The 26153-nt window shown below is 46.3% G+C and overlaps 6 protein-coding genes across 6 annotated transcripts; 4 read left to right on the forward strand and 2 right to left on the reverse strand.

Moving 5' to 3' along the window:
- Positions 1-6628: 6628 nt before the first annotated feature.
- On the forward strand, positions 6629-7243 carry EDB91DRAFT_1016348 (uncharacterized protein; the record flags this gene model as incomplete). Its single annotated transcript, XM_041312490.1, has 1 exon — positions 6629-7243. A coding segment is annotated over one exon (615 nt), but the record flags the coding sequence as incomplete, so codon positions are not given.
- Positions 7244-11735: 4492 nt separating this feature from the next.
- EDB91DRAFT_1249410 (uncharacterized protein) lies at positions 11736-13857 on the reverse strand (the record flags this gene model as incomplete). The annotated part of the gene is made up of 11 exons (XM_041323077.1): positions 11736-11829; positions 11878-12047; positions 12099-12148; positions 12202-12222; positions 12255-12297; positions 12348-12503; positions 12552-13055; positions 13107-13324; positions 13381-13692; positions 13742-13780; positions 13833-13857. 11 exons carry the CDS (start codon positions 13855-13857, stop codon positions 11736-11738), a joined length of 1632 nt encoding a protein of 543 aa, XP_041176222.1.
- A 2552-nt stretch (positions 13858-16409) lies between these two features.
- EDB91DRAFT_1019023 (uncharacterized protein) lies at positions 16410-16613 on the forward strand (the record flags this gene model as incomplete). The annotated part of the gene is made up of 1 exon (XM_041312532.1): positions 16410-16613. A coding segment is annotated over one exon (204 nt), but the record flags the coding sequence as incomplete, so codon positions are not given.
- Positions 16614-16743: 130 nt separating this feature from the next.
- On the forward strand, positions 16744-16917 carry EDB91DRAFT_1054718 (uncharacterized protein; the record flags this gene model as incomplete). Its single annotated transcript, XM_041313848.1, has 1 exon — positions 16744-16917. A coding segment is annotated over one exon (174 nt), but the record flags the coding sequence as incomplete, so codon positions are not given.
- A 3963-nt stretch (positions 16918-20880) lies between these two features.
- Positions 20881-21428, reverse strand: EDB91DRAFT_1249412 (uncharacterized protein; the record flags this gene model as incomplete). Its single annotated transcript, XM_041323078.1, has 2 exons — positions 20881-21224; positions 21296-21428. 2 exons carry the CDS (start codon positions 21426-21428, stop codon positions 20881-20883), a joined length of 477 nt encoding a protein of 158 aa, XP_041176225.1.
- Positions 21429-21505: 77 nt separating this feature from the next.
- On the forward strand, positions 21506-25002 carry EDB91DRAFT_1249413 (uncharacterized protein; the record flags this gene model as incomplete). The annotated part of the gene is made up of 10 exons (XM_041323079.1): positions 21506-21710; positions 21758-21807; positions 21865-21925; positions 21982-22005; positions 23921-24104; positions 24156-24268; positions 24321-24646; positions 24721-24805; positions 24859-24912; positions 24968-25002. 10 exons carry the CDS (start codon positions 21506-21508, stop codon positions 25000-25002), a joined length of 1137 nt encoding a protein of 378 aa, XP_041176226.1.
- Positions 25003-26153: the final 1151 nt, after the last annotated feature.

The following is a 26153-nucleotide window of genomic DNA, read 5'->3' on the forward strand; positions in this document are numbered from 1 at the left end:
CGTGCAGATTTCCGATCCCGGAATTTGGGATTTTTCCTACCCTGGTCGCAGAAATACCTTAAACTCAAATACCTCATACTCCCATGCCACCCTACCGTCAGACTCCAGCCCCTCTAACAGTCTCTCAGAATTACATGTATAGACTTGTCACAGATCGTTGGGATGCTGAAATGAAACAGTGTGAGGAGGTGAGAAAGGCGCATCTATTGGAAGTTCAACTGGCTGCTCATGGTATACATAAATTAGTATAATTGTATGCTTGTATCTTGTGGCGAGAAAATTCTCTAACATCCGTCTGAATTCTTTTTGGGAGTGTGCACATTTGCTGACATTGTCAAATATTGGACCTTTTATTCGTGCATTTGAGAAAACACCAACTGATTTTCTAGGTTTGACCGGATTTTCTCGAATTGTCACTAATATCACAAAGAGGTTTTTCCTGATGTGCACAGCCACACTGACATGTAGTCTTAGACTCGCAGAGTATACCGAATCATAAGACGGAATGAGCTCTATCATTGTTCTATTTAGACTGCCTTTGGATTACATCAGGAAAACCCTCCTAAACAAAATATATGTTTTTAGAACTAATGCTGCATTTTTATGTCTAATTGGTCTCACTTAGCCTCGCGGTAGCGCAGGCTGCGAGGATTAGCCAGCAAGAGGGTCCTTCGTGCGAGGGCAGCAAAGGACCCTATAAAAAATTGACCAAAGTAAATAAGTACAAAGCAGCAACCAACGGGAGGCTCAGGAATATGAGAAAAGATGAGACTCAAAAACTCAGATGTGCAGAATTTGTGCATGGAGAGTGCTATAATGTGTTACTTTTGGGTGGGAGGGAGGGAGGGGATTAAGTAGTTGAGAAGTGACTGTGAAAGTAGGTGTAGTTGGGTAGATAAGTAAAAAATAAAATTGAGTGAAAACAATGGGAAACACGCACATAGAATGAAGTAAGACTCAAACAAATTTTAAGAGATGGGCGCAAACAGGATCACGACCATTGTGTGCAGACTGACCATTGAAAATAAGACTGTGAAGAAGAGTAGGATTCTTCTGGATATATACCCTGAAAGGACTCTGAGGACCACCGTCCGATGGCCTGAATATGTGACGCTGGTACTCCACTGGCTGCTAGTGAAGTAGCTCCTCCAGCTCTCATCGAATGTCCCGCAATTGTCGAAGGAAAGAATTGACACAACTTCTGAATAAACCAGCTGCGGGTTGGTACCAAACCATCCGCACGAAGCCATAGAGTCAAATGGAAAGGAAAGGATGAGTCACGCGACCTCAAATACTCCTTGAACACTTGGTGAGGATCCGGCAAGGATTCAGTGTGACGAACAACAACTGTTGCTCCTTCAAATTGAACGTTGGTTTTATGGGACGGGAGGATGAAGGAATGATGCTCATTTTCAAGCACAACCGAAGTGCATTGCATCAATTTTCTTTGACTTTTTAATTTTCTGTTGTTGGGCCATACTAACTCCCCAAGACGAAGGAGGGCATAAAATCCATCAAATAGTTGCACAAGGAATAATTTGTCATCATGAGAAAGGGGATGAGGGAGCTGATTGTGAACTAGCTGTAGGTCCGCTCGCGTCAATGGAAGTTTCTGTTTAACTGGTACGCTATAACGTCGTTTTGCACCTTTTAAGGTGCGTGAAATCAGATGCGAGTGATGAACCGACCGAATTGTCGGATAGAACTCCTCAAGTTGACTACAAATTCCCGACAGGTAGTTATCGACCGAGCGCGGGCTGATATGGGTGGACATGTAAGAAACAAAGTATGAGAGTGTGTCTGGTGTAGGTTCAACTGAAAAATGATGAAGGTCACAAAAAGTGAGGTAGGATTTTAGTGCAGAGGAGTATGTGCGATTGGTGGATCGTTCGAGAGTCATTCCGAGATTAATTGAATGCTCGTGATTGAGACGTTCGAGAGACCAGGCTTCCCTAATGGGTTGCCTGGTATTGCGTGAAAGTGGGATCATTTTCTTCCTGCCCCCAGCGCATTCCAAGGGGGCTCAAAAGGGAGGATTCGAAGGTGAGGATTACACTTCAGGGCCTCCTGGCCCTTGTTACGTGAAAGGTGATCCGCAATGACATTATGCTCTCCTGAAATGTGAAAAACGCGAAAGTCGATCGAAGCAGCTATAACAATGTCAACTGAGACAAGGAGGAGTGAATTGAATCCCAGTGAAGCCTTTAATGAGTTGAACATTGCGACCGAATCCAAGCTGTCTGTAAAGACAGCTAATCTCCCTCCTGATGATAAGCGAGAAGCCGCATCTTGAATAGCCAAACAGATACAGAGCGCTTCAAAGAAATATATGTCATGGACAGGGGCCTGTGATGGGAGAGAGGACTGGAATCCTAGGTTCAAGGATGGGTACAAGAAACCCATCCCAGTTCCTGAGGCGTCACAATATACTTTGAGTGCCTGGTCTGTGATCTGCGAGAAATCCCAAGAGATAGACTTGAGGAGATACACTCCGTCCGACCGTTGGAGGTGATCTGCTACCCAAAGTACCTCCTTAACCACATCTCTGTTTAACCAGATGAGCCCCTGTGAATTGACTTTTCCTTTCATCTTCTTGTATAGAGCTGATAGTCCTGGACGCAGGAGAGGACAGATGTTAAGGGCCCAATTGAGCGAACCTGCAATCTGCTCGCATTCCTGCAAAGTACGCCGACTCTTGTGTCGGGCGAAATCCTGCAACTCTGTGATGAGACGAGCTTTAGACTCCTCCCGTAAAGTGGTCCGCATTTGATTCAGATCAACGTCGAATCCTATGACAGAAAGTGGTGAACCGTGAATCTATTTTTGTTTGTCGTGTGGAATTCCTAGTTTGTCCCATAGAGTCAACAACTTGACCATATCTCTAGGCAACATCTTTTGATATTTGCGATAGAACACAAAGTCCTCTGCTTCTGCGTATGAGAAGGAATCGTCAATGTAAATATATGCGAGAATGAATCTGACAAAAACTGCAAGCCAAATAACCAAGGACATGAAGGCGTGGAATATTTGCTGAGATGCTCAACCTCCAAAAACATTTGCCTGATCAACTCTCCTTTGACCATTGAACGATACAATTTGTTTTATTTGCCACAACAGGTGCATCGGCATATGACGATATGCTTCTGAAATGTCGGCCTTCCAAATGGTAAGAGGGTGGTCAGGGTTAATCCCGCAATAACTGATGTAGCGCATTTCCTAGATCTTGAACATTGTCAAGAGTGACTCCAGCAATGTCCTCCTTGGCGATCATGGAGTTAAGTGAATATTTGCCAGCGCTGTGGTTGGTAACTAGCCGAAACTTTCCTCCCTCCTTAGGAACAGCATGGATGGGCATTGAATACATGCCGGGCAGGAGATTGCAACCAAAATCGCGTGAATACCTTCCAACTGCTTCCTCCTTTAAGATCTGATCGTGAAGGAAGGAGAACTCTTCCGGCAGTCTTCGGCACCAGTGTGCGAACTTCCAAAGTAGTAGGGTAAGTACTGTAATGAGTATCTGCCCAGGGCCAGAAACCCTCTCGTAATCCTGTACAGACCAACTGATAAAAGGGAGCATTGGGATGACCTGAAGAAATAAGTAAAGATTCAAACACGTTGACATGAATCAGAGTCGAAACTTGGAACAAATCAGGATGAGTGTCATATATCTGATCCGCCCGCCCTAATATCAATATCCGCTCCGCTTTCCGACCCCCTCCGCTTCATTCGTCCTCCGCTCTGCCCGATCATCATTTGTATCCGCTCCGCTCAACCGCTCAACTGGTCCCCTTCCATAACATCTCCATTCAACTGGACCTCTTTCCACTTTCAGACATATGCTTTCCTTTTCAGTACTTAGACCATTACTTCTGGATCACCGGTAATTCCTATTACTGCTCGATCACTGATCCGACGCGTACATATTGATATCCACCCCGACTTATGTCTTTCCTATGTAAAGTACTTACAAATGATATCCTTGGTACATAGCTTTACTACATAGTTATCCTGGTTACTGCCTCATACATAGAAGTATATAACATATCATGTACTTAGATATTTTTCCTTAGTCTTAATATTACTTGTCTTCTCGCAGTTACATCTTGTGAGAATTCTCAGTAGGACCTTGCCTCCTCTGGACACAAGTCTCAACTTGTCATCACCTCCGACCCTCCGATCCCCCTGCTCTGACTTAGAGCCATGCTCTAAGTCTTTCCCATATACTCCGCCCCTATCCAATATTCTCCCTTGTCCCTCTGCATCATCCTCCGCCTTCTCCGCCCCTGCCAAACATTCCCTCTGCTCCTATCCACCCTCTGCATCATCCCCTGTCTTCTCCGCCCCACTCCTAGTCAGCCCACTGCTAGCAGCTCTTACTTCCCGACCCTCAAAGCGGACCAAAGCGGACCATTCGTCCTATCGTCGGACAACGTCGGACCCGCTCCAAATTCAGGGCACATACTCAGCTAAGGGTGCAGCGCAAGAGCTGAAGCCAAGCCCCAACCCCTCTGCCTCTTGAGCTGGCATGGTACCTAACAATGAGTAGCAATAGTATGTAAAGCTTGTTCGTTTTTATACTCATCTTGAGGAGGACGAGGAAGCGGTTGCACGGTTTCGGTCCAAACCGCAGTATGACTGAAACAGGTGAGTTATCTCCCCACACCATCTGTCGCTTAAATCGCTGCCCCTTGGTGATCTGCTCATTGAGTTCCTTTTGCCAAAGGACACTCTGCGCGCCTATGTGCTCCTTTGCAATTCCCTCTATTGCAGATGTGATAGTAGAGACACTCTCCCGCCTCCTTTTCGCATTGACCCCTGTTCCATTTGTGGCAGGGTTCTCCGAACCTAGAATTTCCAGGCCGCTTAGGTCCTCCTTGGGACCTTCCTCCTCAATCCGATGTGCTTGACCCTGCCTTAGAGAGTTGGTTGACAGCAACCATCCCAAAGGATGAGAGATGACTGGCTCAGAGTCCCTCAAAATGCCCAAAGCTATTGAACTGCAAGAACTTTTGTTGCTCAATGAGAAGCCAAATGGCTCGATCAAAGTCAAGAACTCATTCATGCGCCAAGTAATGGATGGTCCTGAAGATGTCTGACATGAACTTGCGAAATTCCCTGAGCTCTCACTCCCTCCAGGGCATGATAAAAATAAGGGCTTCGCTCCAGAGTTCGGTCGTGATGCTCCAATCTCCGAAGGTTTTGACCTTTTGCATAGTTGTAGGTTGTGATAGTGTGAGCTCAAAGCCACTTCCGAGGACTTGCATTTGCTTGGAATCAATGGCGGTTGAGTAATGACCTGAGAAGACTTTGTCAAGGTCAAGTGCTCGTCCCTCAAAGAGAAGGAGCCATTGTGACGACAGTAAGCTTGGACATCCTGGAGTAGTTGTGACTTTGGTCCAAAAGAAACTTTGGATCTTCCGACCATTCCTCATAACATCCGAGGGTGAGTTTGAGACTTTCATCTGATGAACAGTGTTGGTACTTGTCAGGGTTGAGCCAGGGGAAGAAATTGGTTTGATCGCCTGGGATCTTTCTTCTTTTTCACCGCTGCACAAACTCCTCCCCTGATTCAGTGTCTGAATTGTCATCATCTTCTGTTTCTTTTGACCCATCAATTCCTCTTCTAATCTTCATTGTGACCTCAACCCCTTTTCAGAGATTTCATCCCCACACTCCAAACGTGTCTGTCCATGTTCTCGGGAACTCTCCCCGATTTCATCATCCTTGCGTGCGTCATTGAGGAGTTCAAGATAGTGATTGAATCCGGACTTAAAGGTTGAACTATCTTCATTGTCGGTCGCAACTGCGAGTTCACGGTGAATGCAAAGAATCGCTTCCCCTTTTGAAATTCTTTGTTTTCGGTAGTTAACAACGGTTTTGATACATTGTTCAACGACCTCTGAATTGAAGGATTCAGATCTGTCGGAATGATGGTCACTTCCTGGTGAGGAGTGACGAGTTTGCGATGATTCTTCAGCATTATCAATCATTGATGAGAAATTGTATTTTGATGATATGTTTAGTAGTCGAAAAGTTAAGCACTGACACGACGACGAGCAGATGAGAAGAGCCGCTAACTAAAGACTGAGACCAGCAACGTACCTGACACAACGACAAGCAGATGAGAAGGGGTGCTGCCTCCTAATTGCTCAGTCATGTCAGGTAGAGGTTGAGATCCTTGAGATCACTCGGCATGATCGACAAGCCGAGAGTGCTGAGAGTGCGTGCCACAAAGGCAAAGGGAAACTGGCCCTAAGGTAGGCCCACACATGAAAAGCTTAGTCATAAGTATCAACCAATTAGACTTGTGTAAAAAAGATTAAACTCGACTAAATTTTCCAAATTCAAGTTTTAGCAAGCTTAGATCATTTTTTTTACCCCCTGATAAAAACACAATGATTAGCAACAATTTGAAGTTATTCAAACACATTATTTGTATTCTTTGTAAGTCCTCATGCCTCGGACTTACAAAGAATGAGGTCTACGTGACGACACAGCTTTTCGAGTTCTCTCACTTCTTGCTTCGTACTACCACATAGTACTTGCAAATCCTCTACTGATCGACTACACTCTCATTTGGTCACATTCATTCTTTACAAGAATCTTTCTATCTTAGTTTTTTATCATTATGCCGAGAATTCGCAATGATCCCAACTTCAACATCTGTCTGGACTACACAACAGACTACTTCGCAAACACGCGAACGCAACTCATAAATGAGGACACGACTGAAGCTCAAGCAATTCAATTGCTTAAGAATATCTGGGAACTGAACAATAATGCGGATAAGGCTCTATGGCAGCAGCAACTAGACGACGACAATGAACAACAAGAGCAGCGTCAACGAGCTCAGGAAGAGGAGCAAGAACGGTTGGATCGAGGACGAGCGGAGGAAGAAGAAGCTACCCATAAAGAAGAGAGGAAGAAAAACAAGCATAAGTATACTCCAATACTGGCAACCAGCATCCCGGATGATCCTGCAGTAACGCCATGCTCATATGCACTCCAAAAACTGGACAAGGGAGAGTATGTAGAAATATGGTACTTCACTAACAACGGCCTAGACGAGGCGGACGTTAAGAAGACTGTGGATGATGATGCCATGATTCTGTCAACCCTAGCAGATGGCTCTACAGCCTGGGTATCATCGGCTTCGACGCGCAATGCTAGGGCCGTCGTTAATGATGAGAACTTACCATTCGAGGATTTCTGCCAAGCCTGCCCTCGCATCCTCATAGCTATGGAAGAAGCGGACTGGCCCGAAGACAGAGTTAGGATGATGGCTCTTTTCTGGAGGAACATACAGATCCACAAGTTTCGCTCAATGAGAGACCCAATAGCACAGCAAGCCCTGCTAACCTACCAAGCTGAGCAATGCAAATGATGGCACATAGCCACAAAGTCGTCGACCGGACCGTACAACATCTCACTCGTCAACGAAGTAGTATTGAAGGCTATGAGAGATAAAGTATACTGGGAGGAGCGCAATAAGAGAGATAATGTGCGAGATTTCGAGGTCAGTTTAAAATCTACTCTACGCACAGACGCCAGCTAAAAAAGGAACTCGCCTACCCTTTTTTTACTCACAAACGACTTTGTCGTCTTGCCATGCACACATTGCTACATGCCTCATGCCACATGCTTCATGCCTCATGCCACATGCCACACTATCTGCTACAGTCTGACCAATGCACTAATCATCCATCGAGACCACGGGACTTGAGAGAATCGCGCAAGCGGTCAGCTTCCCCTGAGCACACAAGCCAGGGGAAGAGACCTAGGCAGGATTTTCGGACGAGCGCAAGCAGAGGCGTCCTCTCTGCTTGTGCCGTGTGTCTCGGACGAAACCCGCACAGAATCATCAAATGCAAAGCATCCAAGACGTGGGACAACGCGTTCAATACAATCTGCTTGCGCATCAGGAGAGTACTCACCATGTGAGATGGGAAACCCGTATGCAGTGATTGGCAGCGCAGTCAACAGTTGTGTTGAAGTCACTCACAACCAACGACACTTCTGTTCGGGGTGTGGCAGCTCGACTCACGGAGCCCAAACATGCCCTCGAGCTCAGAGAGCTTAAGGCTCTTACCCCGTACAATCCGGATGCATGGGAGTCGGCACTCACTGCATCAGGCCTCATCGACAAATACCCCCTCATACCTGAAGGACTTCGCTGAGGCTTCATCCTTGATATCCCTAGAATTAGTATCACCCAGACGCCACCTAACAAAGAATCCATTATTACATATAATCAAGAATTTCAATCCATTATACAATCTGAACTTAATAAAGGGAGATATATCGGACCGCTTAAAGCCAAGGAGGTCGAAAGCCTCATCAGACCCTTCCAAACCTCGCCATTCTCTATTATACCCAAACCAGGGCGACCTGGACATTATCACGTCATTCAGAATTACTCATTCCCTCATCTCACTTCACCGAAGTTCCCTAATGCATTAATCAACTCTCATATTAATCCAGACAATTTTCCCAGTACCTGGGGAACCTTTCACGTCGTTGCTCTTACCATCAGCCGATTACCGCCAGGATCGCAGATCGCTATTAGGGATGTGGCGGAAGCATACCGCACAATCCCCATCCACCCATCCCAATGGCCGGGATCGGTTGTACGCATCTCAGATGACGAGTTCTGCATTGACACATCCATGTGTTTTGGATTACGGCCCTCGGCAGGAGCATACGGGAACGTGGTGGATGCAGGACTCGATTTGTTTCGTTCTCGAGGCATTGGACCTGCTTCGAGATGGGTCGACAACCATCTTTTTATCCGAATACTTAAGGAGTTCATTGAATCATACAATGAGCAAAGGCGACAATGGCATGAGGACATCCTCAAGAGAGGAACGCACCAGGAAGGGGGGAGAACATGGTTCGGAGGCTATGTCTTCGATGATGGGACTTTGGAGGAGTTTGATGAGGACTGTCGATTCCCAGTGGTCGACTTATCAAGCGCATCACCGAGATCACCCGAAGATGCTAAATTTTCATTTAACCTATCAGACATCGACAAAGCTTCTAACGAGTTCAATATCCCATGGGAAGTTCTCAAAGACAAACAGTTTGCATATGTTAATCCGTACATCGGTATTATGTGGGATCTGGCTCGAGACAGAGTATTTCTGGATGAAGGGAAGAAACAAAAGTATCTGCAGGCCATTGAGACATGGGAAGATCGACTCACGCACATGCTTAATGACGTTCAACAGCTGTATGGAAAGTTATTACACACTACGCTCGTCATCCCAAGGGGATGGGCATACCTTACATCTTTGGAAGCTATGCTGCATCTTGCCTTTGAACAACTGTTTCTCCCATGGCGCCCCATCAAAAACCTTGCTGCGGATCTTAACTGGTGGAAGAAAATACTTCAGAGTCCTTTCGTCGGACGCCCTATCCCAAAACCTCTCACCCTGCATGACCCAAAGGCATATTCAGATGCTAGTTCCAGATTCGGAATTGCTATCACTATCGGCAACAAATGGAGGGCATGGCGTCTCCGGAAGGGATGGCAAACCCTTCAAGGAACCAAGGATATCGGCTGGGCGGAGGCAGTGGGATTTGAGTTCCTTGTTCAATATCTTATCAATATGGGAGGATCGGAACAGAACTTCAGGGTGTACAGAGACAACCAAGGAATCATTGAGGGTTGGAGAAATGGATGCAGCAGAAACAGCACAGTCAACTCGATATTTTGACGGATCTTCTCTAATATCCACAATTCCGCAGTGCCTTACTCTTTCCACCCCGCATACATCGCAAGCAAAGCGAATCCAGCCGACAACCCATCACGAGGGATCTATAGTAGTACAGAGCTCTTGCTGCCAACCCTCCTGATCCCCATCGAATTACAACACTTCATCATTGACCCGTTCATCATCTCAACAAACCCAGCAGAATATAGCACAGACAGGGCAGTTTCCGTCATCAATGAGAGCGCTTCTTTCAACAATTCCGATAGCGTCAATAGAAGCGGCACCGAGGTTAACGCAGACTCACTCTATCACATCAGACAACAGCAGCAATGCTATCACCAATAGAAACTGTTTCAACGCTGAATCTACCCTCGGAGCTAGTAGCGAAACCACAACCTTATAGAACAGGTTTAACACCTGTCCCATCGCAACTACGACCGCACTGTCTAGTGTGGGAAAGGTTGAGACTTTGGTTTCCCTCAGAGACCAGGATAGCGAGAGATCGAGATGGAAGGTTTCTAGCGATTACTGATGAAGATCTGGAGAGAGTATTATCAGTGATGAATTTATCATGGGCACCCAGTACGAGGGAATGCTATGGGGCAGGCCTCTTGGTATTTCATGTCTTCTGTGACGAACAAACCGTCCCGGAAGAACAACGCTGTCCAGTGGATACGCGGACCGTGTTGAATTTCGTTTCAAGCTGCGCAGGATCGTATTCTGGAAAAACCTTAGCAAACTATGTCTATGCAGTAAAAGCATGGCATACCCTACACGGACAGCCATGGAATGTTCATCAAGAGGAATTGAAAGTGGTCTTGGATGGAGCCGCAGAACTCACCCCAGATTCATCGAAGCGCACCAAATGCGAACTGTTCACTCCGAAGTTCATTCTTGAAATTCGTTCATGACTCGATTTATCAGCCCCGCTAGATGCCACGGTATACACCTGCCTCACAAGTTCCTTCTATGCGCTTTGCCACCTAGGAGAACTCACCGTTAAAGCTATGAAAGCTTTCGATCCAAAGAAACACGTTAAACGTTCGGATGTCACAATAGATGTAGAGGATAGACATGGACTTCGGGTAACCAAGATCTTCCTACCATATACCAAAACTTCTGCGATTGGCGAAGGAGTATACTGGGCGCGTCAAGAGAACCACACGGACCCAAAAACTGCACTACTTAACCACTTCGCGATCAATGATCCACCTCCTAACAGTCATTTATTCGCCTGGAAACACTCCAAAGGCCTGAGACCCTTGACCAGGACGGAATTCTGGAAACAGATTAGCAGCATAGTAAAGAGAGCAGGATTAGGTGACCTGAAAGGACACGGTCTACGCATAGGAGGAACCCTCGAATATCTGCTGCGCGGAATTCCATTCGATGTAGTAAAATCGATGGGATGATGGTCAAGCGAAGCCTTTACGCTTTATCTGCGCAAACACGTGCTGATATTAGCGCCATACTTACAAGAGTCATCGGCGCTACACCCCTTCATCCGTTACACCATGCCCGCTGCACATTAGAAAGGTAAGCCTATTCACTATGCCCTTCTCCTTCAAATATGGGAGTCCATGCTGCACCTGACGCATCACAGGGCTCCTGTTCTATCGTTTGGGAATCACGGCTAATCATGGACTTTCTCTGCAGGATCGAAACGATGTTTTGGGTCGCAAACCCTTCGGGTTTGAGCCCAAATAGCCTCACATTACCTTTGATACTATTTGTACCGAATCAGATGTCATTCCCGACCAATAGAATCTGATTTCTTGCTGGCTAACACGAAAAGTGTACAGTTACACATAGACATACATTGTAGATTTAATTTGTTTGATCTTAGACGAGGGTTCCAACTGAATCAGGCAGCATTACAAGAACAAAATTAGATTTTGATTAAAAATGGGTATATCGGCAGTAGGCTAATTTAAATAACAGTGTGTGCTATGACCAACTGGGAGACTATGTATCAGCTTCACAATTCCATATTGTACACCATGAAAATGAGCAGGGGATGATTCAGTCTTCTTCCATATTGTTGAGGTCAAGTAACTCAAATGCTTCCAGCTCAGCAGCATGGCCACTGGCAGCGGCGCCACTGTATCGCAACCTCCTGCAAGCAGAGTGAGCATTGAGGCAATACTACCTAAGTGGAACTCACTGTGCAGCCTCATAGATGTCGGCCATCATATGGTGGAATTTCACAGGTGCGTCCTTCTTCAGTTTTTCCAGGAACCTGACATGGTAGTTGTATGTCTCGCTGAATAAATTTCCTGTAAAGTTGAATTTGGATGGTGAACCTTGCGACTTCCACAGAAGGGCTGCGTACACCTTTGCAACAAGTTAAACGGCACATCCGTACAATGACAACAAGCACATTACCGCAGTTGTGACCAATGCCAGCAAAGGGATAGGGATTTCAAGGCGCTGTCCTTTGTTGTTGGCGATTTCAACAAAGCATTCCACAAATTTGATGGCAACGGACCTTGAGCTACATATGAAAGAGCTGCTGATATATTAAGAATATAAAGAGTTCACCCTGGTAGGGCTTCTTTCCAATGGGCGAAGCCTCGTTATTGATCTGTATAATTTCAACAATGTCAGTAGTACAGGCAAGGGGAGAGATCTCACATCAAACTTCAAGGCATATATATATGTAAGCTTCTCCAATAGCCTTCTCGCTGCAGCTTTCCCAGTGTCGGTGTGTCCAAGGCGAAAGTAACCATTGGCATGTGCACATGCGTCTTCCTTCAGCTCACAGTGCAATATTGGAACATGAGCATCCACCTCGCATATAGTTAGAGACTGATCTGAAAAGGTGCGAGTTGAACTCACTAAGCTACCAAGTTGTGACACATACCGTTCGTCCGATTGAAGACGTTCTTTGATTGCATGCACACCACATTTTTCAGCAACAACTATCAATGCTTGCAGCGCGACTTGGTTCTTGTCAACCAGTTCAGGATAGCCGTTGGCGAAAAAAAGATGGCACTTGACTTCCATGATTGCAGACTGAAGAACTTTGCGAGTCTCTAAGTTCTGATCAAGTAACTTCACCTTTCTGCCTTCTGTTCGAACGAGAGAGGCGATACTCCAAGTCTTCGATGATTGAGTGTCAGAGGTAAGTTTTGGTGCAGTGCCTTCGTTGTCAGAATGAAATTCTGACGAGTCGCCACCAGTTGAGGGATCTTCAATGGACTCCGAAACTGCGTCTTCGACATCCAGATTGGCCCAAGTTGGAGTCTCAGCCACTTGTTTGTGATCTCGGGCAAACTCCGATTTTGAAGTGCCACGTGATTTCGATGCTCCCTGCTGCTTGTTGGTGACGAGTGACGTGACCTTCAAATTTTTAAATGTGAGTTCACAAGCATATGATATAGCAAAGCTGACCTCATCAAAAAGCAGCATCGCAGCCAAATCTTCATTCTCGCTGCCAGTGGCACTCTTGTTACCATCTGAATCAGTTAAGCTGTCCCAACTCGGTTTGTCCCTGGGCCAAGCATCATCAGAGTCAGCACCACTCTGCTCATCATCATCATCTTCTTCAGGCAATGCCACATCTTGCATAGCATATGTTTGGCAGAGTTTGGCTGGTTGTCGATAACGTGCTGCACACCCATCATGTGAGACTTCCTTTTTTGTCATGGCGGCCTAGTAGGCTGACCTTGCTTATTAACCATCAGTGCAGCTTCCTGCAAGATACCATCATTAGACGAGTTGCTATCTGTATCCACCAAGTTGTGCTGATGCTCTGCCAGTGCCCAAGTTTTTTCTATGTAAGTACCATAACCGAGTTTTAAGTGTATTGATGCACTCAGTGTTGACGGCTTTGTTGATGCAGTCCTGTTTGACTTGGAGCTGGAGTTCTGACTTGGAGTAGGTGTTGGTGACGCGACAGTTCTCTTTTTTTGGGCAGGACAGTCTTGGCCTGATGTTGCTGTTGCATTCTTGCATCTTGGTTTGTCTTGATTCCAAACTGAATCTCAGGTCAGTTTGATTTTTTGATGGTGTTTTTGGTCGCTCACCTGCATTTTCGATAGCCTTTTTCTTGGCGCCACGCACTTCTGTCTCAAGCCTCACAGTCGGTCACTTGGCGAGTTGCTTATACTCACTTACCTTGATCCTGCTGAGGTATAGTCATTTTTTATTATCACTTTGTTTGTTGAGACTTAGAATGTGTAGGACTCGGATGAATAAAGGAGCGTCGAGGGATGTCATATATCGGATCCGAGCACCTCCAATACCACCTGTGAACATCCCCACCCCTGATCTGACCCCCTGTTTCCCCATCCACTCCATCCCTCCTTCCCCAACAATGCATGAAGTGCATCTCAGTAGGATTAGCCCTGCTACCTCCTGTTAAGGTCGTGCTCAAGGGAGAGGTTGCTCAAAGGGCTTCAGCTTCAGCTCATGCACTGCACTCCTTACCCGAGTACGTGCCCTTTAATTTCCGGGGGACAGAGGGGAAGTCCAACGGAAGTCCGAGGAGTTCCAGAGGACTAGTGTCGGTGGAGTTTGGCGGAACTCTGGAAGGCTTATGTGGGGATGGAGTAAGGCTACTACGGAAGTTTGGAGTAGAAATAGAACAGAGGTTAGACTACCCTAAGGTAGACCTGGAGAGTTAGTCCTAAGGTTTAACCCCTAAGACTTGGAGGTGGACAAGAGATGAGACTCAAGTCCAGAGATTGCAGGAATGAGCAGAACTAAGATGATATTTGAACTGAGGAGTTCCGGAGTATTACAGGGGTTTATATACTGTAGGTTCCATGTAAGTAAATCAGTCAGCAAAGGTAAGGGCTATGTACGAAGCATGTGGAAAGTCTATTACTAAGTGTAACAGATCAAAGCAGTGAAGTCAGAAATGAAGTAGGAATGGACGGATCAGTAAGCATAGCGGAATAGGACATAACCAATAACCGGAGCAATAGCTAATCTAAAAGAAGTTAGGGGTGAGTGCAGAGATGAAGGTGGAGCGCTGGGCGGAATAGTAAGATGGAGGACTGGAGTTCAATGAAGTAGATCTGGAATTCTGGATCCAGAGGTACAGGATATGACACCTCCGCCCGACCCCGTTCTGCTTTTCCGACACTACCCCTATGTCCTCCGACCCCATACCCCTTCCATCTGACCCTATCTGGGGTTCCGCTCCTCCGCCCTATCGGTCCGCCCAATGCTATTCCTACTCCCTCCACTTTTCCGACCCACGCGGATCCTTCAGTTCCGCTTGTATTCCCCCACCCGACTATTAGTCCGTCCGACCGCCTCACCAGTCCACTCCTAGACTAGGAACCACTCAACTGGTCCTATCCCCATTTAGTATCATAGTTCCGCTTTTCGGATCACCGGTAATCCCTATACCCTAGCGATTCTGATCCGTCACGTACATACTGTTCCCCAAGCCTTATTCTGTATGTCTCAGTCATCCTATTGTAATCCTGTACACTCAGCACATAGCCTTCTGCTATGCTCTGCTCATCACTTAGAGTATATAAACATATGTACACTTGTCTGTAGATACTCAGTCTGAATATTACCTTTTCTAAGCCCTGCTCCTCTGTTCTTTGACTTGGGCCTGATCCTAGTCAACTCCTGTTAAGCCGGCCTAGGGGATTGACTCCCTAGGTCGGCCATCCTCCAATCCCCCGTTCCCCCGTTCCCCCGTTCCCCCGTTCCCCCGTTCCCCCGTTCCCCCGTTCCCCCCGTTCCCCCGTTCCCCCGTTCCCCCGTTCCCCCCGTTCCCCCGTTCCCCCGTTCCCCCGTTCCCCCGTTCCCCCGTTCCCCGTTCCCCCGTTCCCCCGTTCCCCCGTTCCCCCGTTCCCCCGTTCCCCCGTTCCCCCGTTCCCCCATTCCCCCATTCCCCCGTTCCTCCGCTCCTCCGACTTCCCGTGCGTCAGAACTAGACCCCGCACTCTTGCATCCATCCCCTCCATTCCGCTCTGCTTCGGATTTCATCCAAGCAGTTCCTTCCGCTCCGCTTCTACTGTTGGTTCCGACCGCAGTAGTCTCCCACCTCCCTCCTGTCGGGCAGAAACAACCCCCGCCCGACTTTCCTGCGCTCACCTAGTAGTCCGTTGGTCCTCCTTCAGAGGACCCCTGTTCCGACATCCTGTCAGAACTCCTAGAACTCGTGTCAGACTACACCCCGAAATTAGGGGCACATACTTGGGTAAGGGGCGCAGCGTACAAGCTGAAGCCAAGCCTCTCAGACTCCGCTTTACCCCTGAGCACAGTCTTAACAAGGGACCCGGGTGGATTTTTTTTAAAACGAGTGTGAGTGACGGTCAAACAGAAGGGAATGGGACGGAAAAGTTTACTAATGCAATGTAACAGGGCAATTATGTAGCAGGTGAAGGGCGCTAAACTGTAGTTTCGGCAGCACAGTCTGTCCCTGACTTTCGGGACACTGCCCCATCAGCATTGTCATCCCCAGGTATCCCAAATAACGAGCCTGTATGGGTACCACCACCATCAACTTTGCTGGCTACAGTGCTAATATCTGCTAGGTTGATCGGGCCACCAATGATGGCAATTGCACCATCATCCTGTGGGTTAGCGCTTGAGCTTAGTATTTGTTCAGGCCATTACTTACCACACCCTCAGTTCACTCATTACATCCCTCACTTGCATCATCATTACATCCCTCACTCACATCGTTTCAGCTTCGTCATCCCTCCTGTCATCCCTTCATCCCCCACGACCCTTCAGTTACTAGACGAGGCACTAGACCTTTTTCATGAAAACAAGCTCATTTTCGTCGACCTTGGCATTCGAAACAATTTTAACCTACCAAAGTTGCATGCTGCTTGTCACTATCCTCTGATGATCATGCTGTTCGGCTCAACTGATAATTATAACACGGAGTACACGGAACGGCTCCATATCGATTTGGCGAAAGATGCCTACCGCGCTACGAATCACAAGGATGAGATGACATCCATTTTCCGTTCCACTGACTGCCTGTCTTTCATAAGGTCAAGTGGTGCTCGGTCGATGCCCGCGGCCATGGCGACGCACATGTTACTTTGGACTTGCATATGTCGAGTGGTTCACACCATTTCTGCCAGCTCCAGACCGCAATAGCGGACTATATAAACTCTCGCGATCACTGCGTGGTGGTGAGACCATGGCTAGTATTGTGTCAGTTGCTGATATTGAGCGCAGTGTTCATCTTATACTGAGGTTTGGTGTTATGGCCCCATGAGAGTGGATGAGTGATACAGTACTTGAGGACTGTGACACCTTCTGGTTGAACTCGTACATAGATAGATATACCTTTTCAATGTTTAGATAATTCTCGATAACTCTTGCTATGTGAGAAAAAATCTTGTTTAACATTATCATCTTTAGCAACTTTCTTCATAAACAGCTGTGATTGTGCTAATGTTACGATTTTATGTGAATTCTGCCTAATTTGCCTTGGGAGGGTTTTCCTGATGTAACTGACATGTATATATACGACTGAATGGTTTACTGTGATTTTCTGTCTCAGTTATGTTTTACTTGGTTTTACTCTAGAATCTATTCTAACATTCCATTCGGCCAGACTAGAATCATGTCAAGCACCTCACTGTGTTATCGTCGATGCTCTTCTATTCGGTCTTATCCTTTCAATAATCACATCACATCACCCTCCATCAATGCCGCAAAACACCTCCTTCTCTGTCTTGTGTCCAAACACAATCCTGTCCGACTTCCATACAGCATCATTTGACAGCCCAAGTACGTACTGGCTCATCTTCAGTATGCCAGCACACGACCGATCAGATTGGTACCTAGTAGCCAGCTGGCCCATCAGCTCTAGACGTTTACTCTGAGCAACTGCAATTGCATGTAGAAGGCTGGCATGTCTGAAATTAGATTCCATTAGCATCAATACAGGAACCAGGATGTACTTCTCAGCAAGCGTCAGCACAGTTCTCTCTTCACTCACACTCTGTTAAGGTCATGCTCAAGGGAGAGGTTGCTCAAAGGGCTTCAGCTTCAGCTCATGCACTGCGCCCCTTACCCAAGTACGTGCCCTTTAATTTCCAGGGGACAGAGGGGAAGTCCAACAGGAAGTCCGGGGAGTTCCGGAGGACTTAGTATCGGTGGAGTTCGGCGGAACTCCAGAAGGTTTATGCAGGGATGAAGTAAGGCTACTACAGAAGTCCGGAGTAGAAACTGAACAGAGGTTAGACTACCCTAAGGTAGAGCCAGAGAAGTAGTCCTAAGGTTTAACCCCTAAGACTCGGAGGTGGACAAGAGATGAGGCTCAAGTCTGGAGATTGCAGGAATGAGCAGAACTAAGATGATATTTGAACTGAGGAGTTCCGGAGTATTACAGGGGCTTATATACTGTAGGTATCATGTAAGTAAATCAGTCAGCAAAGGTAAGGGCTATGTACGAAGCATGTGGAAAGTCTATTACTAAGTGTAACAGATCAAAGCAGTGAAGTTGGAAATGAAGTAAGAACTGGATGGATCAGTAAGCATAGCGGAATAGGACATAACCGGTAGCCAGAGCAATAGCTAATCTAAAAGGAGTTAGGGGTGAGTGTGGAGATGAAGGCGGCGCCAGGGCGGAATAGTAAGATGGAGAACCAGACTTCAATGAAGTAGATCCGGAATTCTGGATCCAGAGGTATGGGATATGACACACTCCCATTAATGCTCACACGTGTGTGACCTTCCCTACCTGCAATCCGTGCAACTCCTCAACTCCTCCAAGTGTTGAGTCCTTTCGGGTCCGCCTCTATATATATAGGCACTGGTGGGTGGTGTTACGCTGATGGTAATCAGAGGAGGTTTCAAGTCAATCAATCTACTAGAGGTGGCACTCTAGAGAAGTCAAAGGAATCAAGATGGATTCACTAGTGTCTAACTAGTAGTCAGAGGATGTATCTGGGTAATTCCAGTGTAGGTCAAGATGAGGAATCATCGAGACTATGACCTGCTTATATACAATAGTAAGTCAGGGTCCAGGATCTAGGGTAAGTAAGTAATATGTCCATATAAGTATAGATGAGTGTCCATGGGAATACACATGGTGTATGCATGTTAAGGGTTTGTGAGAATACACTAGGTATCAGCATGTAAGTAATATCTGAGGACTTGCCAAGGATAGATCGAGATTGATCTCAGATCAATGAATAGGGGTGTGCACTTGTAATAAGGTGAAGTCGGAGAGTAACCCTAGATAGGGTGATATCAAAAAATAGTGACACTGTGACATGGTGTCAATGTGAAGATGTGAAGATGTGAAAGGTGAAAAGGAAAATGAAGGGTGTCACAGACAACCGTAACAGGTGGTGTGTAAATTGGTCCTATAGATATGATGAACCGTGGTCACATGCAGAGGTCAGTACAGATCAACATACTGCTGAGATCTGTGAAAACAAATCAACAAGCTAGAGGCAAGAAATTGCAACAAAGCTAACACATGCAAAGCTTCAGTAGAGAAGGAGAACCACATTCACATTACGAGCTCACCTCACAAAGTAAATCATGTGAGATTTCATTAACACCGTGAAACAGTCCCCGATAATCCCTCCAGATTGCCATTGCAGTTCTCGAAAGTGTTTTATGGCAATCCAGACTGCAAGACACAGTGCAAGGACCTCCCATACAGAACTGGTTATCCAAGTGATGGAATTCAGATGTGAAACATCTCCTTCAAAATTAACACTGCACACATAGGTGCTGGAGAAAACAAGCTCCTCTAGTATTTGTCAATCCACCTGATGCACCTGGGTCTATCTAAAGCTCACCCCCTGAGATATGTGTTGTTGTTGTTGTGCCGATCACTCCATTGGTGGTGTTGACAGTCAGGAAGACGAGGAGGAGAAATATGAGCACCTTTCTGGATCCTTGATACATGGCATGTAACGGAGCAATCATCATGACTTGTGTGATGTGAGTCAAACCAAGGTATTACAGCTGTGTAGCTCACCACCCAGTATTGCAAATATGACAACACTCGTCCAATCCATATGAGGTATATGATAAGGCCTGAAAAATCCAGTTAGCGATCAGGAGGATCACGCACTTGAAAAAAAACTTACAGCTGTGGCAGTCATTATATTGACCCAATGGAGCTGGTCAAGAATCTCACTCACCCCTACATTGGAGTGCAGTTAATTGGACGGGAACAGTGAGCATCAGTACAGAATACTTATGACATTGGTCACCGAGTTTGTCGGAACATCAACTGTGTGCTGCTTGTCAGAAGATACAAGCACAGTGGATGTGAGGAGACATACAAAGTACAACAATGTTGATGGCTGATTAGCGCGGCACCAGTTGCTTAGCCTTTGAAACATAAACAACATATAATATTCCAAGATAGCACACCTAGGATATCGTTAAGTCAGCCATTTGTACTCATATCAGGAACTACATACACTCAGATACAGAACCGTCATCAGGGACCAGTGTTGCCTCTGTCGCGAATTAATTGTGTTTTCACAGTGTTCTTCTAACATGGGGTTCTGCTTCATCAGCAAACTAGGATTTTCACCACAGGCCTCACAAGCATCCACAAGGTTTCACATATTCCTATTTTCTTTACAAGCTGTACAGAGACTTAAATTTTCGACCAAAATGATAGTTGTAGCCCTTATCAAACGGAGCCTATCCATGGTCTCATGACATTTTTTGGTTAAGAGCTTAATGAGTTATAAACAAAGTAGTGGTACTCAAAACAACTTTTGAAACTCTTGAAACTTCACTTAAACACCGGCTAAACACTTTCAACTCGTGGCTAAACAGCTTCAAAAACTTCGGCCGATGCTCAGCGCACACAGTTGGACTTTCAAATGATACTTGTGATTTTCAAATGTGCTATATACATAGGGGAAAGTTGTAGAGTAGCAGCCAACATACTTTGTATTTCAAATGATAGCAAGATTCAATCTATGCTTAGGTGGGTGGTCTCATGTTTAGGGCAAGCAGAGTCCCCCAGCTTCATGCTCCGGGGACTCGAAGAGACGGATGAGAGACTAACTAGTGGATAGAAAAGTTCGGGAGAGATGACGGGAGAAGGGAGCGCCAGAGGGAACAAAATAAGTGCCGAGGGGAAGAGGGAAGGAGGAGTGAGAGGAGGAGTGAGGAAGAGTGAGGAGGGGGATGCTGAGCAGCTGGGGGAGGACTCTAACAGGCTCAACCCCTACTGCCCTCTTATGGTCCATTATCCCTCTCCACTCAAGCCCGCATTCCCTCCTACCAACTCCACAAACATCACCCTGCCAACGACACCCAACACGCCTTCACCTAGCCACTCCACATCAACATCCCCAGCTTCAACCGCATCACCACCAACACTACCTGGTATGGAGGATTGTACCGCTTGCATTTTCTCCACATCATTGTCTCCAGGTCTACCAAAACACAAGCCTGTACCAGTACTGCTGCTGTCAAAGCACAAGATGTTCACATTCGCATCGCCGGCTGTAACAAGGTGGAGGGTGGACGAGTCACTTGCTGGTAAAGATGAGGTGCTGCTTGTCAGGTGGGATGTGTGTGGGATGTGAACTAAAATAGATTTCCCGTAAGATAAGGGTAGATGTTAGCTGCAACTTGCGAGAGGCGCAAGAATTACTTACCTTGGGTGGATGACACCTGGAAATTTGGTGATGTCCTGCTCGGCGCTGTGGATGAGCATTGAGGTTTGAGGGTGAGGTCAGCGACAACACCAATGTGCTCAACACGAGACGAAACTTTGGAACTTTCCGACATTTTAAACTCCACTACATTTGATGTCGCATATGCACCAAATGGATAGGAGTTTTGATCCCCTCGACTCCCACCTCAGTATGCCTCGCACATCTGCACGCAAAGATCTCCTCAATGCTGTTGACAAGGCTGCCCTTGCACTAGCCAAATTACAATTCCAGAATGAACTCCTAGATGATTTGTCAGACTCGGACTCTGATACCAACTCTGAGTCAGACATAGACTTGCTTTCTACCGATGATGAAGTCCTCCTCCTCCCTCTAATTTTCGCATTTTGCCTCTTTGGTAAGTCTTCCTTGCTCTCTTCTCCTTCCCTCTCTGACCCCTCCTAGCTCTCTTCCCTGCTCCTCCTCCCTTTAATTTTCGCATTTTTGCCTCTTTGGTAAGTCTCTCTCTCTCTCTTCTCCTTCTCCTTCCCTCTCTGATCCTCTCCTTCTAGCTCTCTTACATCCTTCTCCCCAACAATTTTCGCACTTTTGACTATTTGGTGAGTTTTCTTAGTGAGTCTCCCTTCTCCTCTCCTTTCCTCCTTCTCTGATTCTTCTTTTGACCTCAGATTTTCGCATTTTTGTCCAGTTTAGTAGGTTTAATCTTGTTTTTAGTTAGTAGTGTATATGTCTATGTAGTAGTTACTTTGAATTTGACTTCAATTTTTACATTTTCGCATTTTGGGTGTTTTGGGTATCATAATTGAACAATATGACTGCTTTGAAATGGACAGATTGTACAGGCTTGTACAGTCTGTACAGACTGCACAGACTGCACAAGCTCACAGACTGTACAGACTTGTACAGTTTGTACTACCTTGTGACAGAACTGTAAAGAGGGGACTTTCTTGTGTGCTTGTGAAGTTTGTACAGTCTTGTACAACCTTGTACAGGCACCCCCTAGTTTGCTGATGTTACCCAGTCCAGTTCCACTTATACAACTATTATTAGTGACATGACTAACACAGTAATAGCATCAACCTACCTCTTGTCCAAACACCAGTGCTGGGGATACCATAAGGATATCAGTGGTTCATTAATACTATCTTGTTCACCCAAATTGTAGATCAGCCCAGCACAGGCAACAACTATGAAACCACAACAAAGGTTAGTCACCGTCGACATCTAGCTGTCTCTCCACAAACCTATAAAATAGCTGGAGATACAATATGAATTGATGAATGGCCACCAACTGGGATCATCTGAGATTAGGCTCATACTGCTGAAGGATGGATATGAGTGAGCGTGAAATTGATGGTTGTATGACGAGGACATTCCTGGTAGATATACTACCATCTAGCATCTTTCTGGCCGAGATGAGCATCATAGGGGATTAACCTCAGTGTTGGTCGTGAAACATGTTTGAACACTGCAAGCTAACGAGAACAGTGAAATCATGTAATTTGTTGATCTAACACATGCTCGGTGAGGTCCAGATGAAACAAAGAGATAACTCACCTGTTCCGCCCGGTCTGCCAACCCCCACCAGGCACACCTCTTAATGCTTAATCTCCGTCCTCATCCTCAGCAACCATTGCCTGATGCACACCTTCTTGCTCTCAGCGGCATCGGGCTATCATAAGGATTCCAAAAGAAGCTGATGCAAAAAGGCACTACACTTGATTTGTATCACGGCATTGATGCCGTGGCGATGGCAATCAATGTGCACAGGCAGAAACAAGGACCTGCAATCTGTAATTTTGAGCCTATATAGTGAAAATACAATGCTATCTCTAGATGAACAAATGAGTCAAAGGCACTGGAGAACAAAGAAAACTCAGATCATGACGCCCAGTGCATGGCTTCATGGCAGAGCAGGAAACTTGACTTACTGTACAGGGTCAATGATTTGAACAATTTCATACAACACCAATCATTAGCTTATCATGCTCATAGCTGCATGATAAGCTGTGGTGTTAAAATATTGATCCAAAGTCATCATCATCTGCGCTGTCTCTTCCTTCATTCTACAGTTCGCATCATCGCCGCCGATGCCAGGCATGTATGTATGAGCATCCTCTGTGCATTATCTCCTGGAACAGCCCTCAATGCTGATAAGTAAGGACTAAGCTTCTCATGGATATGTGAGTTTCGATGAGGAGAGCGCGAGCCTGGAGTTCCATAAACAAAGTCGACTTTTCTCTCGGTCTTCAGATGGGAGGGGTGTTGAAGGAGTGAAGTCTGAGGGAAGATGAAGATATTGACAATGGAAAATATTGACCGTGACTGAAAACAGCAACGATCGCGAGTGTCAGTTTCATAATAATTTTTTTTATCTCCAGGAAAGGCATGAAGACGTGAATTGAATTCGAACGGTCGAAGTCAAGATTGCGATAAGGTATGTTTTGACTTTTAGCAGTCACGTGATCTTAATCACAAAAATAAGATTCGGTGCTCATCATCGTAAACGATGAGCAGCCTCATCTCTTGCATATCATGGTAACTGAACCACACCCCACCACTCACTCCCATACAACTCCAATTTTAGGGTAAAACGTGGCGTTTCAGCGAAGCAGCCCTCCAAATACATCCTCGACGAGAAGGAACTCGAGCGCGTTAGCGCCCTCGCACGCATCACGCTCGAATATGCCTGGACAGAGCTAGAGCGCGCGCATAATGCTGCTAAGAGTATGGGAAAGGGCACGGAGTGTGCCGAGGCAGATGAGGAGGATGAGGAGGATGTATGGGTCAAGTGCGTTATTTCACTTGTGGTCCCAATGTTATTACTGATGGCGTTGAAAAGTGAGGATGTGTCGATAGATGGCGATGTACCGGTTGATGGTGCACTTGCGAAAGGAGATGATCTTGCGCAGTATAAGCTTGATGAGTATGACGAGGACGACGTAAAAGAAGCTGGTATGCATGTTTGTATAGGCTCGGTCTGCTCACGAGCACTGATCTTTTGCAGGCATGGGTCCATTCAGCGATATCAAAGGATTGCCATTCTACAGCGATAACCAAGATGATCCGTACATTACACTCAAAGATGTACGATCCCTTCCTTTTCCTCCTTCATACCTCACACAGGACCCTGAAGATGACGAGCGTTCAAAACTCAAAGTCCTCCCAACAGACGACCTCCTTGTCACCGCAAAAACTGAGGACGACAAATCCCAAGACAACCTCTACGTCCACCGCGACCTCATGCTCCCCAACTTCCCCCTCTGTCCCGAATGGCTCGATTTTCCACCCACATCCCCTTCACCCACCCAACCATCCGTTCATATGCATATGGTATTGCAGATTACTTGCAGCGCCGAGAACTTCCATTGAATGTTTCTGTGATATGCTCTCGGAGACCGGACAAGCCTTGTTCCACCAGGATCGAGGATTCTGCTGTGCCAGATGGCCATATTTTGATGCATCGCGCTAACGAGCGTCGCGGGTTCAGAGGTCAGTACACTTGCACCCGTGAAGCTTCGTGGTGATGGCTAAATAGTAGATAGTAGATATTTCACGACAACGACCTCACGGAGATTTATCTTTTGTACTAACCCCCGGTATGTGTGTTTTTTTACCTAGGTGCAGTTGTCAGCGCTGATAGCCTGTTCATAGTTCTGAACCACCAACCTGATGCGGCCCTCACATGACGATGCATTGCGCCGACTTCTTCCCAACCCACGCCATTGCACCCTACTTCGACGGCTCTATCTCAGATCTAACGTCTCGTCTGACTCTATTTTCGACAACTCCGTGGTTTAGTTGGTACCATTTATCCGACTTATTCATCGCTGTAGCATAATATAATTTGGAACATAACTGAGTATCTAATACAAATTATCTCAAGGCGCTGCTACTGCTTGGGATCAGTGAGTCATTGTGGACAACGCGTGTCCCCGTGTCTCAGCACATCTCCCGCACAGACAGGAACAGGATGGCGTCGTTGTGATGGACAGACTCGGCCCATGAAACAGGTCTGGCTAGCCTCTCTGGGTATGTACATCATATGAGACTGGGGTCGTCGGGTTGTAGAAGGTAGTATTTTGTGGCGTGGGTGCTTTGAATGCATATTCCGCACTGTGGAGCGTGAACCGTATAATATACATACTCTGTCAATGAATATTGTTCGACTCTCATGAGGTGACGGGGGTCATTGAATGGCTGTACACGCAATTTGAACGGTGATTACTCGTACCCTGAAGTGATGCAATTTCAGGGACCCGAAAAAGTTCGAACGAGTAACAGGGGACGGTAGACTCCATCCCAAACCGCTGGTGTGTCATGCATCTATAACGGACACAAGCGGACCTTTAGTTTTCGGCTTTCGACTTCGCTTTCGACTCTAGCTTTTGGTTTCGACTTTTGGTTTCGCACTTTGATACATAGCCAAAACCAAGTATCACCGACCACAAGTACATCTGCGCCATGCCCAAGGCAATTCAACTGACAAACATTTATGAAAGCGGAAAATCATTTTGAAAACCTTACTTCAATCAGTAATCACTGGGAATTTTGTCTGCTGGCGCCTTTCATATGCATCGCCATCACATCAGTTCCACGATACAAATCGAGTGTGCCGTATCAGCTTCCGCGCTTACCATCTTTTGGTGTCCTTATGGTACGATAACCCGATGCTGAGCGCTGAGAGCGAGAAGGTGCATATGAATGCTGAGGACGACAACGGAGACCTTGTTGAATGTCCCCATCGAGAACAAGTGAGACGGCACGCTTTTTCGACGGTCACATCACGGGCATGTTTTAGATCAATAAATTACGTGATTTCACTGATGGTACATGTAGC

Source organism: Suillus paluster (assembly GCF_016628075.1).
Source record: "Suillus paluster strain FC165 chromosome Unknown EDB91scaffold_33, whole genome shotgun sequence".
Taxonomy (NCBI): Eukaryota; Fungi; Basidiomycota; class Agaricomycetes; order Boletales; family Suillaceae; genus Suillus; species Suillus paluster.